The sequence below is a fragment of the Micropterus dolomieu genome, linkage group LG13 (genome assembly GCF_021292245.1).
Source record: "Micropterus dolomieu isolate WLL.071019.BEF.003 ecotype Adirondacks linkage group LG13, ASM2129224v1, whole genome shotgun sequence".
In the NCBI taxonomy this organism is placed as follows: Eukaryota; Metazoa; Chordata; class Actinopteri; order Centrarchiformes; family Centrarchidae; genus Micropterus; species Micropterus dolomieu.
Window position 1 is genome coordinate 5,355,622 of NC_060162.1, and position 17,622 is coordinate 5,373,243.

General features: G+C 39.0%; 1 protein-coding gene across 1 annotated transcript; it reads left to right on the forward strand.

Annotated features, from left to right (window-relative positions):
* Positions 1-1,626: 1,626 nt before the first annotated feature.
* LOC123981376 (secretory carrier-associated membrane protein 1-like) lies at positions 1,627-16,770 on the forward strand. Its single transcript, XM_046066134.1, has 9 exons — positions 1,627-1,868; positions 6,106-6,183; positions 7,606-7,713; positions 8,747-8,858; positions 10,266-10,394; positions 12,582-12,741; positions 12,834-12,935; positions 13,326-13,443; positions 13,541-16,770. The coding sequence occupies exons 1-9, from the start codon at positions 1,812-1,814 to the stop codon at positions 13,688-13,690; spliced, it is 1,014 nt and encodes a 337-aa protein (XP_045922090.1). The 5' UTR covers positions 1,627-1,811; the 3' UTR covers positions 13,691-16,770.
* Positions 16,771-17,622: the final 852 nt, after the last annotated feature.

Here is a 17,622-nt window from a genome sequence, read left to right on the forward strand (position 1 = left end):
ATGTGTTGGATTAGCATTATCATTGTCATCCAACTGTGCCGAAACAGTTTGAAGCTTTCTATTACAAAGGTGTTTTTTTTGTCCCAGAGTTGTCCCATTACATTCCCTGAAACCACTAAAATATTGCTTGCACTGCAAATACTGCTAATAAATACCTTTCCTAAGGTACGGGACAGCAAATTAACAGTTATAACCTAATAACACCATATTACAAACGACTAAGTGGCCTTTTATTGTGATATCTGTGCAATAACCCATGCTGTCTGATCAGCATCTTGATATACCACACCTGTGAGGTGAATGGATTAAAAAAAAATAAAAAATATAAATTATAAATTAGGGATGAAGATTTTTTATTTTGTACTTTGAGAATAAAGCAGAAATGCTGAGAATAATTTTTAAATGTATTGTCGAATTGTTGTGAATAAATTTGAAAAGTAAAAGTACGAGAATAAAGTTGAAATTAAGAGAATAAAGTTGAAATTAAGTACCATTTCAACTTTAATCTCAACATTGTAGCCCCTTGCACTGAAAATGTACTTAAAGTATTAAAAGTAAAAGGAGGCTACTGCATAAATGCCCCATGTGATTGTTGTACTATTATTTTATCAGGAGATTATTATTACTCATTTATTAATTTAAAAGCAGGAATATACCATTGTAGTTGAGGTAGAGCTGATTGTAAAACTATAATTTATATGACTGCAAATAATTTTCATTATAGATTAATCAGCAGATTTTGTTTCAATTAATCAACTGATTGTTTGGTTTGTAAAAAAAAGTAGAAATAGTGAGAAAGGCCCATCACAAATACCCAGAGCCCAACGCAACACCTTCACAATGTTTTATTTGTCCAGGTCAAACCTCAAAATTAGCCTATTAAAAATAGATTTAAATTATTAAAAGAATTTAATAGAAAAAGTATTTTGAGGAATTGAAAGCCTGAAATGTGGGGTGCGTACGCAGAACCCAAATGATATTAAAAGACAGTACCCACCCCAGCCACAGCTTGTTCACCCTACTGACTTCTGGGAAGAGATATAGAAGTTTCTGCTGCTGCACCACAAGACTGCAGAGCAGCTTTTCCCCCAAGCTAACAGACTTTTTCATTCATCCTCATCCTCAGCACTGCTCCACTGAATATAGTTTATTTCCGTCTATGATTGCTTTTAGTTTACTATATATTGTCGACTACGTCGCAAAAGGGAGTTACAAACTAAATTTCACTTTCTCACAACCACACAACCAGTTGTTATGTGACAAATGAACCAACCCTTGCACCGACTTGTGTATGCACAAATCTTAATTTGTAAAGTAAAATAACTGTAACTACTAACTTAAGCTGTCAAATAAATGTAGTGGATGAAAAGTACAATATTTCCCTCTGACATGTAGTGGAGTTGGAGTAGAAAGTGGCATCAAAATAAAGTTCAAGTAAAGTAAAAGTATCTCATTTGTACTTGAACAGTACTTGAGTTAATGCCCTTACCGTAGTACCACTGGTACTGAAAGAACAACATAACTTTGACGCTTTATTAAATTCATGTCGCCACTTTTCTTCTTTTTCTACAACTAGGAAGTGACGTTTCTTTACTTCCGCCTTACGTCTCGGTGTATCTCGCACGTAATCCGCCGCTGGTGACCAATCCTCCACCTCGGTAGTGTCTCTGGACATTACTTGACTTCACCTCCGACCGTGTCATCTACTGCGTCTACCCACAAAAAGCGAGCCGTTTCTTCGAAGCAGGTTGTAAATACTTATTGTGAGAGACACATTTAACGGAAACGACTTAAGTCATCCTCTTAGGAGAATGTCAGACTTCGACAGCAACCCGTTCGCGGACCCGGAGCTCAACCACCCGTTTCAGGTAACGTGAGCTAGCTGCGTTAGCCGCATTAGCATTAGCTTCTGCATTATGAATTAACAGGTTGACGTTGATCAGACACTTTGGATGCGGATGTGTTTAGCAGCTGAGATAAAAGCTAACTGAGTTTAATAATAGAAGCAGTAGCAGGTGAAATACGTGAATTGTTGGTAGGCTTTAGTTAGAGTCTGTCTCTTAATATTGGCACACTTTGCCTAACTGGAGTGAGTTAACATTAACTAACGTTAGCGGTTAAAGGTAGCGGGGAGTGTTTTGTTTGAGTGTTTTAGCTTGATCTCTTGTGTTGGCCTTCCTGGCGATACAGCAGGTATTATCTTTAATTCACACTGCAGCAGACTCTGTGTGTGTTGTTTTTATTAAACTGTCCGTTCTGCAGGGCAATAAAACAATAATGATAATTATCGCGATATAAGTTTGTTATTATATTGTTACTGTTTTTCAATAACAATATAACATGTTAAATAAATGCTCATTATTATCTTTATGTTTGATTAATTTCATTTGACGAACAAATTAGCTCTTAATTTTTCTATTAAGATTTATTGTGTTGAGGACTGCGAAAGGATTTTACTGGATTTTACTCATCATGCATATTTGTTTCTAATGTTGTACCTCAGATTTGTTAAGTGATCCACTGTTTGGCATCAAGTGTTTGTCATGTTCTGACCATAAAGAAAACTACAGTTGACCATCTAGTTTCTTCAACTTTCACTCAATCAGCCTAAAGAAACACATGACATTTATCGTGATAAATGATAAATATCGTGATACTGAATGATATTCATTTTTTTATTGTGATAACATTTTTGGCCATATCGCCCAGCCCTATGATGCCATATTTGCACCTTTTCAGTTTTAACTTTACACCTGTATAAAACCTTTCCCTACATGTAAAGGGAACAAGGACATATTTGGTTTTGTTCCTGTTTGCATGCATGTTTGATTTCCCGTACCTGTCTAAGTGCTGTAATAGATTTGACATTAAATGGATATTTCTGAAATTAGATTGAATCTATCCCACACTACAGATAATGATAATAATAACATGAGGTCTAGGATTTTAGGGGATGATTCCTGGATACATATGTTTTAAATAGGCTGTTAAAACAATGAGGCACTCCTAAGAACTCTCCAAAACAGAGAAGTGAAAAAGCTGATCATACAGTGTGGTTGTGTATTTTGTAACTGTCACGCCTTCATTATGCTGCTGTGTTAATAGTGTCTTGTCATAGTGAATGCATGACTTTGATGATCATTTTCCCTTCAGGCCTTCAGTTCGTGCCTCTCTTAGCAAGCCTGCAATGGCGTTTCACTCTCAGGTGTACTAAACAGGGACACTAGGGCAGCAACTAATTAGCATTCTATTAGTGCTGAAAAGACTCTGCGATTGATTGATTGATTAGTCAAGACACAGAAAATGAATCGGCAAATATTTTGATATTTATTGTTTAAGTAGTAAAATGCCAAAAAAGTCAATCTACTTCCAGCTTCTCAAATATGAGTATTTGCTGGTTTTCCTTGTCTAAAACTATGATATTTTAATGAATATTTTTTAAGTTGTGGACAGTTGGTAGAAACAACATTTGGGAAATTGTGATGTGCATTTTCCACTAGAGGCCAACTGATAAATCAGCCAGGCAGATTCCTTGGCCGTTATTAGGTCAATGCTCATATTTTACTACAGTATCAGTAAAATGCCAAAGATACATTTTCAACTGTAAAGTGTCAAAAAAGACAAATTATAAGGGAACAGCAACACACATTTTTAAAATAATAATTAGTTACTGCCCTTTTTTCAGATTCATCACTTGGTCTGTAGTGTCACACATAATGGTTTTAAAGATGTTCTACAAAGGTTTAGTTTTATAAAGACAAACTAACCAGCCTAAACACATTTGGCATTTTTATTACATAGGCTACTAGTGCAGTGCCTATTCACAGGGGCCGATGTGACCCCTCCCTGTGCTTTTTCTGTGCAGTGCTTGTCACTGCATTAATAACTCTGAAACAACACGACCGTGGCGGAAATACTGCGCATCATTAGAACTTAACATAAAACTCTTACAGCTCCATTTCAACACATTTGTTTCTAAAATACATGAAACCTGCGTGATGGTTTCAACAATTCACTACCACATCGGATCTAATTATACCCGCTGCTGCAAGCGTACCTTGCCCTTGCTGTTGCAGAGTGGAGCAGCTTACGTTATACTGTAGTTTATTCCAAGTTTATTCATTCTGAAGTTGTCGCGTTTCCAAATTGCACCAAATGCGACACTGCGCTCCCTTGGGTCTGCAGCAACACACATACGTTTGAGGTCAATTGGATGATCGGTTCTCGACATACTACAAATACAAACAGAGAGAGAAAAGAAAAAATGAATAGTCAGGGAAGCTACCAGTTCATTTTCTTTTGGTTGATGAAGTATAAAACAGCGTAACTGGTTAAAACACTATGAGACAGTAATTTCTGTGCATGAGTACATGGCTACAATAAATTATGTCTCCCATTTTAGAGGCTAATGTATCGCAAAAACAGTCCTCCATCTCATCAACTCAGTGTATGACGGTGAAAGATTCTGACGGCCCAGTTGGACCGTACAGACGCACGAAAAGTGAATTATTCATGGAGCGCCGTTAACATTCTGACATGACTGGTGAACTCCTGCTGTCCTGCCATTTTTCTGCCATTTGTTGGCTCACACTTTTTAATTTTTTTTCCCCGAGGAGAAATGGAGCGCTGTCCCCTTCTCTGAGCTATCTTCAATAGTTCATGAAATCATATGGTGTCGTTATGGCGACATGTGGCGCTCGGATCCCCTCTGGCGTCTTTCCTGCTGAATTTCATCACTGTCAGTCATGTGTCAGATTGTTTATTCTGCTTTGGCCTATTTCTCTGGATGTAGGCTAATTACAGAAATTAGGCTCCCATGTCAGTTACTAAAAAATCCTGTAAGGAAGCATAGATAGTCTTAGGAAATCCATCAAAAGTGGAAACCTTCTACAGACTTAACCCTCAAACACAGTACAGTAGGCAAAGCGTTTAATTCTTGGGTAAAGTGTCACCAGCTAATGAGACTTGCAGCTACATCAGGACCAAAGCAGATACAAGTTCACTAACTGTGTGCCTCGTTAGGTGATTCATTTTCACACAGGCAGACATGCCAAAGGTAATGGTCATCATTTGATTTTTACCTTTTTGTAACTTTAGATTTCAAGATGAAAACTTGGTGAATATGCATGTGTTTGTTTGGCAGTACATCAGGGCAACATTAATCTTTAAACGCTGCATACCCTGAAATATTTATGACCCTGGTCTGATGACAAGTTGCAGCCTGTGTATGTGTGTGTGTGCTTGTGTGGCAGAGAAAGAGATGCTCCCAGAAACTTAAGAGTCACAGAGACAGTGAGAGGACTACACTGAGACTGGATAAGGATAGCACTGCAGGAATAAACAGATTAAATGTTTATCTAGAGCGGCAATTTGAATGAAACTAGCGCATGACTGACAACAGCTGATGGTAAGCTTATTATAAAAAGAAACATGTTAATTTAATTGATGTCTGCAGGAACAAGAATTTTTCAAGAAGATAAGAAGCAGAAGATGCTAAGCTATGTTTGTGGTAGCTATAGTTGAATGCACACCACATGTAAACAGTGCAGAGAACAATGTAGGGCTTTTCCTGAGCTTCATTCTTTATTTAACTTTGCATGTTTACATAGTAAAACTGTCATTCCCAATGTGGGCTCTTTAAATTTGATTGTCTTAGAAATCAGGATTTTGCTTAAATAGGATCAGAAAGGAAAAAAACAGTTACCCTTTTTATTTCTGTCGTCGGCAATCAGAGGCATTCTCTCCCCCTCTTCTGAAACTCATGGTCTTGACTATTTAAAGACGTCTTCCCGTGAAAATTATTGGAATCATCCTGTCTTTGCTAGTATTGAATTACAGGGCTGTTGCTTTTTGAATAAAGAGGGCTGTTTGGCCTCGATCTGACAGAATAATGGAGGGTTTTTATACTAACATGAGCCATTTTACTCTTACTGTAGAGATTTCCACTGCTGTCCTTGGTAAGAACACAAGGACAGACACGTCAAGACTGTGGTATTATCATACCAAAGCTATTCATAACACTTAATTAAGGCTTTCTTCTAAAGTGTATGTTTAGCTTATTGAAAGTGTTTTCATATGAGATTTTATTTTAATCTGTTTTCTCAGGATCCATCAGTGACACAAGTAAGAACGGCGGCTACTCCGGGGTTAGAGGAGTACAATCCCTTCACAGATGCCAAACCAGTGAGTACTTTTACAGCTAATCTATTGGCAATGAGTTCACACACTCAAAAAGATTTGAACAACATTACCAGCATTCATAGGATTGATTTAGTTTTAAAGCGACCCACATTATTTATGACTTACCCGTGACATGAGAGCCAATAAAGTCCCAGGGCATAGTGTATAATACCCAGCGCTTGTCATTATCATCATACTCCAATCTAACACGTGTGCCACCAGAAAGCTTTTTAAGTTAATTTGTAATTACAGGACACAAATCACCCAGTTTTATTATGTAGCTCTCATTCGTATTACTTTTAAAATTCTATTTGATTACGTTGGAAATTTATATTGAAGGTCCAGATAAAAACACTGTGTAGCTTGTTAAATCAAGTTAGAGTCCAGAGCCACGATCATAACAGGCACCTTCATTTTTCAGGTAGCAGCAGAAACAGTCACTGTTCAGTAGCATGTGTCCCTGTTAGAGTGAGACGAAGTGGTTGTGCTCGCCTCACGCACACGCCAGCCCGCTGCCGAAGTTGAATTGTCTTGAATTGTCAGCACAAATCAGTGGAATAGAGACTGATCCTCGCTGTTTGTGAGTTTCCAGAATCTATTAATGTAGTATCAGGACATGAACAGGAGGGAATTTGCATGGCAGAGCATCCCCGCAAAACTAGATGTAGGCCTATCAGGTAAAGTCATGTATAATTTTAACTTAAGTTAAATAGGCTGCAGCTGGTTAGCGCACAGAAGCTGCATGTTTACTATCCGTAGAGCGCCTGCTGTTTACTTGCTGAGCGCTTGTCTCCTGTTCACCTGAGGAAAGTGCAACCCCGCGGGTCCAAACGACTACATTGTGATTTTAAGAACGTTCATACGACCGACATCTTCCACAATACTAATCAGCATGCAATGTGTAGCTTTCCACTACGCTACAGTATTTGATCGCTTGTCTTGCAGCGCAGTCTGCTGAAGCCTCTCTCCACTGCTTGCTTGGGTGGGTGATTTGCAGGCTGATCAACATCCCGCCCCTCCTGTGACCCATGGTTTGACTTTATGTGTATTCAGAGCCAGCGAGCAACGGACTTTCAAAATAACAGACTGCATTAACGTTAGATAAAATTGTCGGCGTTAATTAATTAATGCGTTAACGTGATAATAACACTTTACCGTGCCCAGCCCTAGTTAATATATAAAAACACTTTCCTTTTTCATAACTTTAGTGTGCTTTCATGCTTGGACTTGAATAAAATCATCAGTTTGTTTTAATGTAAGAAGAAAAGATCTCCATGTTAACTTCAGAAGTACTGCAGAATCTGATTAACTGAAGGCAAACGGTGCTCATAATGTTACCAGTATTACTCACCACTTACATTATACCAGACTGTTTGTGAACTGTAATGATAACAGGCTATAAATGCATATATGTTTCCTCCGTAGACACATGCAGGTATGGCGCCCAAGACTACGGCCCCCACCATCAACACACAACCCGCCATCATGAAACCCACAGAGGAGCCTCCAGCCTACTCGCAGTCTCAGGCACAGGTTTGACTGAACACAACTAGACCTCACACAGCCAAAAACAGAGCCTTACTTTGTTTAGCTTCATGCTTTCATGTTCATGTAGAGAAATTGCAGGTTTAGCAGCCCGGGTTCATTTATTTACTAATGCAAACATACAATCACACCTTTAACCAGGGCCCTCTCTCTCTGCTGGCTTGTCTCTGTTACACAATATCACCACAACTCCCTTTCAGGATCTCCAGCTTTCTTCTTTGTACCCCTCGTGGTCCTACTAAGAGACATTTTTATAAGCCAATGGCACATTCCTATACGGTTTTGTCAGTTCTTGGTCTAAACAGAGAAGTACAGTTACAGCAGAGGAGAAACAGATGGTTTTCCTTGCTAAACAGTTTTAACAATAAATAGAAATATTTAGTGCAACTACAAGTGTCTGATTTAAAATACACGTTTTTATACTTTGACAGAAAATATTAATGCTTTGTCAGCGGACCTCCTGACATTAACAAACAGAAGTAAGGATGACAATGTGAAATCATGCTCTGCTGACACGCCAACACAGACACCTCCAAGGCGGCGTGATTTAATTAATAGTGGAAGTGGAACATGCAGTGGATGCGTATCTTATTTTATAGGGCAAGGGCTAACCCTGTGACAGTCACCATGCTGATATTATTGTGTGTCGTTAGCAGAGATTTTACCGGCGTACTGAAGGCAGAAAATACATTAACATGATCGCTGGTTTAATGCTGAGTTTGTGGACAGAAAAGTAGGAAGAAGCTGTGACTGGGCTTTCTAGCTGAGGGAGACACAGAGTCAGAGAGAAATCCAGGCAGACGGAGGAAATAGTTTGTGATGATGCATCTCATTTGTAAGCGTGGGAACATGTCTCTCCTCCTGTTGGTGCTGCCCCTGTGGAGAATTGGATTTATTCCAAAAGTGGAAACAGAGAATTCCTATTGAGCTGAATAATAGTCTGACACATGAAACACACTTGTGTACTTAAACCAGTGTGTGGAAATCTGTTTTTTATGTGTGTGTGTGTGTGTGTGTGTAGGAGCAGACGCGAGGAGCTGCTGAGCTGCTGAGGAGGCAGGAGGAGCTGGAAAGAAAGGCTGCAGAGCTGGACCGCCGGGAGAGAGAAATGCAGTCACTCAGTGCTTCAGGAGGTTAGACACCAACATACAGCATCAGATCAGCTCTGTCACAACTGAAACATGATGCCGTCTATAAATCCACTCGTGCTCAAAATGACCTTTTCCAACAGCAGGTGCACTGCACTGATGCACTGCGTCTTTTTCTGCTGTGGGGATCAGAACCATTTTTGTTTTCTTCTGCCAAGCATTTAATGACTACATACACGAAAAGCAACATTATCTAGGATTTGGTGTTTTTGGCCATTTTTTTCGCCCCTATCGTTTCAAAATGTAACGAGTCGTAAATAAGGACAGCTGTACATATGAATGCGATTGGATTAGATTACTCATGATCTCAAACTAGCAAGTCTGCAACTTTACTAAGTACAGAAGACACATACTGTACATATTTTACATACCTTTTGTTTCTTAAGCGTCCTTGGATTTGTCAAAGGCGCTATATAAATCGAAGTTATTATTAATTTAAAGGAAACATTCTACATTTATGGAGAGTTAGATGATAAAACCATGCTCATGTTTCTGCAATATATTTGAAGGAATGGGCTAAGCTAAGCAAATAAACTAAGCAAAAAAAGCTTAGCAAAATGACCAGAAGTGGGTGAAGCCTGGCTAAATATTACTAATTAACACACATCTCATTTGTTTAATCCATGCACAAACAGAAATGTAACAATGACTAGTTGTGGTTTTAAGGTACCTGCTGGAACAAAAGTGTGAAGTAGTAAGATCAGACTCCATGAAGTCGCTGCACCCGGCAGAGAAATAGTGACGTCTTAATTAATTAGTCGAATTTAGAGGTCTACTTTTGGACAGAGCCAGCCTAGCTGGTGACCCCTGCTTCCAGTTTATACTGAGCACTAGTATCATATTTAGCAAACAGAGATGCAAGTTGATCTAAATAAGCGGGGTTTTATTCAACGTTATTAGGCACAAGTAAAAGCATTTCCTCTGTATCTCAGTGCCAACCAAATGATGGGTTTATCGAAATAAAAGGTGCTTTTTCCAACAGCGTTAACACCCACACAAAAATCTAAGCAGGAAATCAGCGAATGCATTTACTTTACATGCACACACAGCTGATTTCTCCCCTATCTGACCGTATCTCTGGATGATCTGATGAAGTCTAGATTATTAGTGATGTTATCCTTCCTGTAAAACATGAATCTAACCAATTTGTTGGAAAATAGCGTATTATATTTTTCTTTTATGTTTATGTATTTCTTTGAAATTTGTTTTCTTTGTATTTTTCGTGTGTTTGTTCAGTGTATTGATTGAGTTTTTCCTTGTAATTTGTTGTTTTATGTATTGTGTAGTGTGTTTCTTCTTATGCTTTTCTTAAGCTTTTTTTGCATCAGCTAATGGGGATCCTAATAAATAAATAAACTCACGTTTCTTTAAAATCTTTTTGACCTGTTTCAGGCAGGAAAAACAACTGGCCTCCACTCCCAGAGAAGCTCCCTGTGGGCCCCTGTTTCTACCATGACATTACAGTGGACATCCCTGTAGAGTTTCAGAAGACCGTCAAGATCATGTATTACCTCTGGATGTGTGAGTTTTTTATTACTTTTTTTCTTTGTTCTGCTGCATTGTAATCAAGAGTTAGTGTAACGGCTGTGAAGTAACCCACAGATGAAGTGAGTGAAGAGTCAAACAGAACAAAGATTAACCTAAAATAAGTAAAAGGCCGTTCGGATCTTTCACACTTTCACACATTGACGTGTTTTAGCGAGTGTCCAAAGACATCAGAGCAGATGGTCAGACAGACTCGGAGAGTTCAGTCCAGCCAGCTACAGCTGCAGTACAGTGCCAGGTAACTGCAGTTACTGGGCGTGTGATTCCGTTATAGATCTATGTTACGGAAAATATCTACTAACTAGAGCTTGCTGTAATTTTTTGAGCTTTGGCAAAACGTACTGTATGAAGTCATTAAATAGACAGAGTTTCTCTCAGCATCCCCAACTCTGACTGACTTCCAGCGTCGCTGTGTTCAAACAGAGATGCCAAACTTTTCAGCTTGTTGCAGTTTTTCAGGTGTGGCAGAGTGGATTTGCTGCTTTTCTCTGTCTTATGCGATTTATCTTTGGGTTTTAGACCGTTTTGGTCGGACAAAACGAACTATTTAAGAAATCATGATGGATTTTTATCACAATTTTAATACATTTTACAGACCAAACAATTAATCGATTAGTCATGAGTTGGTAGCAGCGCTACAGTCATGAAATGAATCACTGGATGCTTTTCAGTACTAATTTATCCACATATGAAAGATGGGAAGGAAACTTAAAACCCTCCCAAGTTTTTGACTAGACGACTGGCATAAAGCAGTGAAGCCCGATGTCCTCTGAACTCACCACTTGTTGGTCCATTTAAACTTACCTTGTGAGCTTGTTTTGACGTTCACATTTGATTTTCTGTGTGAATGTTCACACTGGAGTTATTGCAAAAAGGCGTATGGTGGCAAATCTTTCATATTGGTAACTAGCATACTAGAGGACCTCATATGCTGCTGTCATGAAATTGTCTGTGCCTAGAATAAATATTATGTGAATGTAAAGTAACAATATATGGATGTTATTTTGCTTGTCCCGTTTAATACAACTAACACAGAGTGAGAGAAACCATCTTCTGCTGTTTACACTGCTTGGCTCTTGGCCCTCGATGTTGTTGGGAACAGATGCCAAACTCTGTGTGCACTCTGTGTTTAATCTCCAAGGCGAGCTTTTTATATAATCGATCATTCTAGTATTAATTTTATATTTTAACACACTAACCAGTCAGCTTGTTCATACGTATTTCATCCATCCACAATTTGTAGGCCCTAGCTGGTAAAATACCACACCTGCAACTCATGGAATATAGAGAATGGGGGGAAAATGCGGTCTTATTAATTGCCTTTAACTGGATTTAATGTAATAAATGGTTTGATTCAAGTTGATTATTGTGGCGTTACAGTCTATCTAAAACACAAGACTGTTCTATACATTTGTACCAAACTGTTCTCATGAGATTTCTTCAAAGAGTTACTGAATTTGTTTTACCAAATGAACCCTGACTCGACCCTGTCTGGTAAGAGCATCTGCTTTTCCTCTCCCTTCAACCTTTACAGCTCAGTCCTAGTGGTGGTAAAAATCAGGGAATGAATGGCTTCAAGTGGCCACATGATTGCACCATGCCCCTGTCATGTGGCCTGATGAAGTGACTTGGTCAGATGATTGTTTAAACGTTGATTTAGACACAGACTTCAGAGAGCACTAGACACTTTCCTCACTGCTATTCTATTTATTTCTTTTTACAGATTAGTGTCTAATAAAAGCAAAGAATTTCATACTTTTTGTTCGAAACATTTTCTCCTGCAAATTCAAGCACAAAGGATCTTGAGCACACACGAGCAGTCCTGGTATGTGAACCAGCAGGCTAATGTCAGATGTCACACTGGGATGTAAAATCCCCTCAGCTTTACAGACGGTTGTTACTGTATATGTGCACAATGCCTTTAACAGTCGCTGTTAGGACCCCAAGAACAAGTAGTAATAATGAATTATTAAATGTGTGTTCTCTTCTCAGTCCTGCATTATGTTGCACGTTAAAATATTAAGCGTCAGTGTGCAGCAGCATCAGGACCCTGGACATTAGCCAGAAAAACAGCCGTCCTCCAAAGGCTGCCACACTGTCCCACTTTCACTAAAAGCTTGATCCAGATACTTAATTTAAATATTTTCCCTCTTTCTACTTCAGTTCACACTGGGACGCTGCTTGCGAACATGGTGGGCTGCCTGGCCTGGTTCTGTGTGGACACATTACGTGGGGTGGACTTTGGCTTGTCCATTCTCTGGTTCATGCTCTTCACGCCGTGTTCTTTCGTCTGCTGGTACAGACCACTTTACGGAGCATTCAGGTGAACATCACAAATGTAATTACCTTTTTGGATGTGCAAATAAAACCCTCCACCTCTGTGTTGTTTATATCTTTCTTTCTCTCTTTCTGCAGGAGTGACAGCTCATTCAGGTTCTTTGTTTTCTTCTTCGTGTACATCTGTCAGTTTGGTGTCTACGTTATGCAGTGTATTGGCATTAGTGGTTGGGGCGCCAGGTAAGAAAAAGACACAGAAAAGAGACACAGAAATGTGTATGTACTTTTTTTCCAGTAAAAGTGTTTGTTCTGGCTGTAAAGAAAACTTTAAAACCAGAATTAACCATCTGGTTTCTTCAACTTTCACTCAGCAGCAACAATCAGCCTTGAAAGAAATAATGATCTACACATGGACATATAGATGAATATTCAGTCAAGCTAAACTTAGTACTGTGGTTGACTCAGACGTGGTTTGCGACGATAATGTGATATTAAATATCTGTGAACAGCGCATATTTATTTGAAACTTGATCTTGAAATGTATGGTCGATCCTATTGTGATCAACTTGTGTGATTTTAAAGATGGGCAATATTCCTTATTTTTTGTTATTATGACTTTCTCATCCTCAGCGGGTGGATCTCAGCTTTGATTGGCCTGAATAAGAGCATCCCAGTGGGCATTATAATGATCCTCATCGCTGCTCTCTTTACCTCTCTGGCTGTCATGTCCCTCATCATGTTCAAAAAGGTAGACACAGAACAAACCTAGAAGAATTTTAATGAGCCTCTCTCAATGTCTGTTCAGTTGGAATTCATGTCTTCTTCTCCCATTTCATTCTCATTAGGTCCATGCGATGTACCGTACCACCGGTGCCAGCTTTGAGAGGGCCCAGCAGGAGTTTGCCACAGGCGTCATGTCCAACAAGACGGTCCAGACAGCTGCTGCTACTGCCGCCTCCAGGGCTGCACAGGAAACCTTCAAGGAGCAGATCTGATTGGCCTAGATAGCTCGCTCATCTCTCCGTCCAACCCTTACACCCCAAGCCCCCTCCTCTCCTAACAAGTGCAACACCCAGTTTCCATTTGAGCCAAACGCCCTGTTTGACCCCACGAAGAGTCACCGAAGTGGGTTACGTGAAGGTGCTATGCAGAAATCTCTGTCCAAGTGAGAAAACAACCACTGGGAACATTCAGACAGGATTCAAACAGGGCCACGGCTCGCTTCTGTCCTACTCAACCTGCCCCGGCAACATTGTGCACTCATCACAGACTCTGACACCCCTCGCCTACGCTGCACTCCTACCACTCAACCAGCATGTTCAACTTTCGTGTGTGTGTGTGTGTGTTTGTGTGGACAACTAAATGAATGTCTGTGTGCCTCATTAAATGGCCTGTCTGTCCTCTGTAGACAGATTCTAATGTAGCTGAACCAAGTCCCGACGTCCTAAAGTTACCAGTGCATTTCCCACCATCAGGCATCATTGGCTTCGTGTGCTACTGGGCCTATCTTTGATTAATAAACCAAAATCACTACTTCCTTGTTTTTAAATTAATTCATTAATGGACAAATGGAAGACATCTAGTACACTCTGGTTGTTAATGCACATGCAGCTGCCTTCTGTGATGTGTTTTGCTGTTTACCATGAGTAGATAACTTAAAACTGCTGCCCCCCCCCCGGTGGAGTGACTTGTTGAAGATGAATGCTGTGCATTCCAGTTCACTGCCTTGCTTTCTGCTTTTTGCTTTCCTCAGAATTTGGTTTTTGCATGTGTAAAGTCCTACTTCCTGTAAGTGATGCATCACCCAAAATCTTATATGTTAAAGTATCAGACACTCACTCCTGTAGACTGTAGAGCTGATTATGATTTTCATTATCAAATAATCTCCCTAAGGAAATCTATTGGTTGTTTGGTTGGAAAGAATGAGCAAAGATATTTAATTTATTATGACAAATATTTTTGCTTTTAGCCACACTAGTATCGTGGCTGAAATATCTCAACAAATATTGGATTGATTGATTGTGATATTCTGCAATGACTTCTGTGGTGGCCAGAGGATGACTTTGTTGATACCTGACTTTTCCTGTAGCGCCATCCTGAGGTTGACATTTGTTGTTGTTTAGTGAAAAATCTCCACAACCCTGAGATTGATTTGGACATTTGAGACAGACATTCATGTTCCCCTCACGATGACTTGTAGGTCAGGTGTGAATTTTAATTTGTTATACAATTTCGTCAAATATCTGCAAAACCACTCAAATTCCCATGAGCCTCAGCTTGTGTTCATTGCTAATTAACAAATGTTAGCACTCTAAAGTAACATTGTGAACATTATACCTGCTTAGCAATAGCATGTTAGCGTTGTCATTCCGCTCACAGAGATGCTAGCATGGTCTAGTCTTAATAGATTAATCGACTGATTGTTTAAGTTGTGGCACTGTGGAATGTCGCCCTTCTTGAAACTCTGCCACAGGTGGTATTTTAGTCATGTTTTGGCCTCATAGATAGACAGAGGAGAAGTAGATTATGCTGTAAAAGTGGTAAGACAATTTTCTTTTGTTCCTTTTTTCCACTGTAAAACGTATTGCTGTTGGCCCAGAGCCATTGTTCTCTGTGAACTACAAAACTACAGACTCCTTACAGCCCCCTCTCCCACCTCAAAGCAGTGTTTAATACTCAAAATATATTTATTTGTTTAAATTTTGCGTGAACCGCCACTTAAAAAGTTAGCTTTTAAATATTTATTTGCCGAAAATCTTTTGCCTCTAATGGTCCATGACATGATGCCGAGTTGCACTTTTTTTTTTTTGTCTGCACACTGAAGTCGGTGCAAATGAAAGGATATTTATAAAAATGGCCTCACGCCTTCCTGCTCATACTTAATTCATACATGTTACATACACCAGCTGAGTTCAGCATAGTTCATGTCATTTCTCACAAAGAACAGTAAGAGATCCACTATTCTGTATATACAGCTGCATGTTTATACAGGCGATCATTTTTTGAAGAGGAAAGTGTAACCGGTCTCCAGCATTTCTTGTCTATTGGAGACTTACCTCAGTTTTACTCAGGATGTACTCTTCACTTGCATGACGAGGTTAAAAATTATGAGATTGTATGAAATTAGACACCGACTGGGCCCTTGTTTTTAAATAAGTGTGCTGTAAATCAATATATTGCAATAAAAAAAAATTACTTTAAAATGTAATGATGAAAATGGCCAGTAATGTTCTGATAATTGCTTGCATATTCCTAATTGTGAATTGACTATCACTGAACTGCAGCAAGAACCGTAATCAGATGCATCAAATCTGAACCTGCTTCTTTCGAATGTGTCTTTTTCTAAGAACTGTTTGACTTTGTGTTGCTTCAGTGTTGAATGTGTCTGTTGTGTCTCATGTTTAAGCCAGTTAAGCCTTTTGTATGTGTGTGTTGTGTAGGAGTGTAAATAGAGGGGATCGGGCCTTTACGTCTTAATCTGTGTGCAGGGCAGAGTCTGGCTGTGGGTCTGGGATCCTTCCTGACTTCCTGGAGCCTTTTTTTTTTTTTTTTTTAAATCTGTTGAAGCTTCCTGCAACATGCCTTGCTTTTCTCTCTGCTCACTTTTTTATTTCTCACTGGACCAGCGCATGTGTATTTCTTAGTACAATCATGTACAAAGCAACATGAGATTATTCCTTAAAAAGAATCGGACTGAGTGGCAACTGCAGAATCTTTTGCTTTTATTTTCTGACTTGCTTAAAGAAAGGCGTTAGGCTGCAATACAACGTGAACTGTGTGATGTACAGTAGATGGACTGTGGCTTTAAGCTGTGCTTCATAATCAACACGGTTTGTGGTAGAAACACTGAGAATGAAATTAAAATGTCCATAAGCATCTCTAACAATAGCATTTAAATGAGATTATTGAGAAAAGTAGGAAGAGATGTTTGTATATTTTGTACGATTTACAGATGGTTGGCTATTTGTTGTAATTTTAAGGTGCACTCTGGTTTCAACTTCAGTCGCATGTTGAGTAGTTTGAGTTTTGTATATTTATTGTATTAACTGAATAAATAAATAATTCTTCTTCTGTATGTCTTTCATGGTTTCTGTTCATACTTGTACTGTATGTGGTGTGAACATGAACCCTGCTTGCACCAGCAGCTGAAAACCAGATGAGGTCAGTAGCTATCAAAGAACATGAGATTACGTTCACTTCAGTGTAAAATGCATTGCAGATTTATGTTACTTAGTTCAGGTGAACAGTCAGTTCTCATATTTAGTATCCAATACATCGATAATGGATAAAACATAGCCATGCACAGCATGACAGCATGTAACTGTTCTCGTGTCCCTGGAGAATCACTGGAGGGTTGGTATGAGGTGAAGACATGAGACAAGCATGAGGTTTCGGCTTCACTCACATGAACAATTAAATCAGTCATGTAAGGCCTAAAAGAATTTCCTGTATTTCACATTATAGCTCACATTGTGCAATATCATGTACATTAATAGGATATAATATCCTTTCCTTGTCACACCCAAGACTAAGCAGACTGTATGTTTACATATGTGTACATATGTGTTGCACTGAATGAAGACAAACTGCAAATAGAGCAACTGAACAATCTTAGATCAATACAGGCTTCGTTACTGGCTGCTGTCATGACTTTCAAGACCGGGTTAACCTGATTCTACGCTCGCACATAAACACTAATACAATAACCATGAAAAGTCGGAAAAGTCACATTTTTCGTTGTAGCAAAGTAATAACAGTAGTAGTGGTATTGCTGCTATTACTACTATTTTAAAAATAATTTTAAAGTGAGATAAGTGTATTATTTTGTGTATTCTGTCGTGTTTAAAAATGTTTGAAACAAGTTTATTTTGTATTGGGATCTGGTTGAAATCTTACTAAACATATCTAACCAATCCTTACCCACTGA